Genomic DNA, 1,842 nt, shown 5'->3' on the forward strand with positions numbered 1-1,842 from the left:
GACGGCACACAAGTAAACGAACATGACTGTTTTAGGTGGTGCTGGGGCCACAAACAGGAGCCGGAGCCAGGAGAGCAGACGTGAGGGGGGCAGCTCGCAGGGGGCCAGGTGGGCTCAGACCTGAGCCGGAGGGCGGAACTGGCCAGGCCGAGGGCCCAGTGAGTGCAGAGGCCCCGAGGCAGGAACAGTGTGGCCTCACGCAGGAGGTGGGGACGCGGCCCTCAGGGCGGTGGGGGAGCTGGGCAGGGGCCGGGTCGCCACTCCACATGCTGTGGACCTCAGCTTTTATCTCCAGACAGCAGGAGAGAATCCGATTGACCATTTAGAACAGAGCCCTGGCTGCCAAAAGCTCATGTCTCCTCGTAGGCAGAACGCTCGTCACCGGGGTGTGTGTTCAGTGTCACTCGGGTTCTGTTGACACGCCGGCCGTGGAGTGCTAGTTTGTGTTTAGCAACCAGCCTTCTGGGGCGAAGGCCTGGTCCGTGGCCGCTGCCGGTTGCCGTGGTGTAAATGCTCCCACCGTGCCTGACTCCAGGCTGCCCCGTGAGTCCCCTGGGCATGGCGTTGGGAAGGGCTCTCTCTAGGAGCCTGCTTCCGCCGTCCGGGCCCAGCTGACGTAAATAACCCCAAGAGGAACCCTAAAGGCCCAACGTAGTCAAATAACTGGGAAGTGACACGTTTCCAGTACTTACTACCTCTGTTTTTATTGTAAGTTCCTCAAGTGTCAGGCTGTGGATCTCGGCGTTTAACGACGGCTGTGTCACAGCTGGCTGGCGGGTCCTGCACGCTGGGCTCTGTTCTCCCGAGCTGGCGCGAGCAGGCTCCAGCTCCTCTGCGGCGTCTTATAAAAAGATGCCGCTCACGGACGAAGCTGCCTCCCGGCCTCGTCGTCCCCAGGAGGGACACGTGGACTGGGCCAGTGCTCAGCAGGGGGCCGCCAGCACAGAAAACCCTGTCGGACCCTGGTTCTGAGCCCCGACCCCACTTCTCACGCCAATGTCAGGCTCCTGGGACCCCCTCGCCCCCCGTCCTCCCCACTGTCGAGAGTTGGGGATGTCACTAGGGCAGACCCTGCTTGGGATTTGCTTGCTGGAGACACTTGGCACGTAGTACGTGCTCGGTAAAGTGTTTGTGGGGTGACAGCCTGCGGTGGTGCTGTAAGCGGTATTGCCGGGTGTGGGGGCGCTCTCATGACACACGGGCAAGGACCCGTCATCGGAGAGTTCGGCCTTGGGTCTCCTACCTGGATTGTTGGTGCCACCTTTCACTGGACTGCCCTCCTTTCTGGAACCGGCCAGCATCCCTCCCTCAACCAGCTAGGGCTGGGTCCGCCACCCTCTACCCACGCCTCTCCCTCCCGAGAAGAGTGTCGCCCACATCTCTGAGCACGGGCCTTTAAGCCGGCCAGGCTCCCCCGCACGGCCCATGTGCCGTTTGGTGAGGGCGGTGGGCATTTCCCCTCAGCATGCCTTCGCCCATGCAGGTCCCCTCCCTGAAGTGTCCCCTCCCTGAAGTGTCCCCTCGCCCTTCTCTACCGAAAGCCGTGGCGACGCGGCTCAGAGGCCTCCTCCCTCAGGCCCGCGGGTCACGGCGAAGGGCTGCCGCGTACCGGAGACTCTGCTTTGTAGAGATATCTTAGCATCGTAGCCTTGTCTGTCCTCACGTAGTTCCTCGCCGGCCGCTGGGGCGCTGGCTGCGTGTGCTCGGGACTGAATTTTCTGTGTCCGAGGTGCTTGTGGAGGAAATGCACAAGCGCATGGCACAGTTTGGCTTCATCAGGGGTGAGGAGGAGTCTGTGACTCCCTAGCCCCAGGCGGAGGCAGAGCACCTGCCCGGAGGACC

At 62.6% G+C, this 1,842-nt stretch overlaps 1 protein-coding gene across 1 annotated transcript in view; it reads left to right on the plus strand.

The window, feature by feature from the left end:
• NCOR2 (nuclear receptor corepressor 2) overlaps window positions 1-1,842 on the plus strand; it is a 189,120-nt gene that overhangs the window by 113,472 nt on the left and 73,806 nt on the right. The window contains exon 13 of the mRNA XM_023523892.1: window positions 1,668-1,781. Coding sequence (XP_023379660.1) covers window positions 1,668-1,781 — 114 coding nt within the window. The remainder of the gene's footprint in view (window positions 1-1,667; window positions 1,782-1,842) is intronic.

Source organism: Pteropus vampyrus, unplaced genomic scaffold (assembly GCF_000151845.1).
Source record: "Pteropus vampyrus isolate Shadow unplaced genomic scaffold, Pvam_2.0 Scaffold430, whole genome shotgun sequence".
NCBI lineage: Eukaryota > Metazoa > Chordata > Mammalia > Chiroptera > Pteropodidae > Pteropus > Pteropus vampyrus.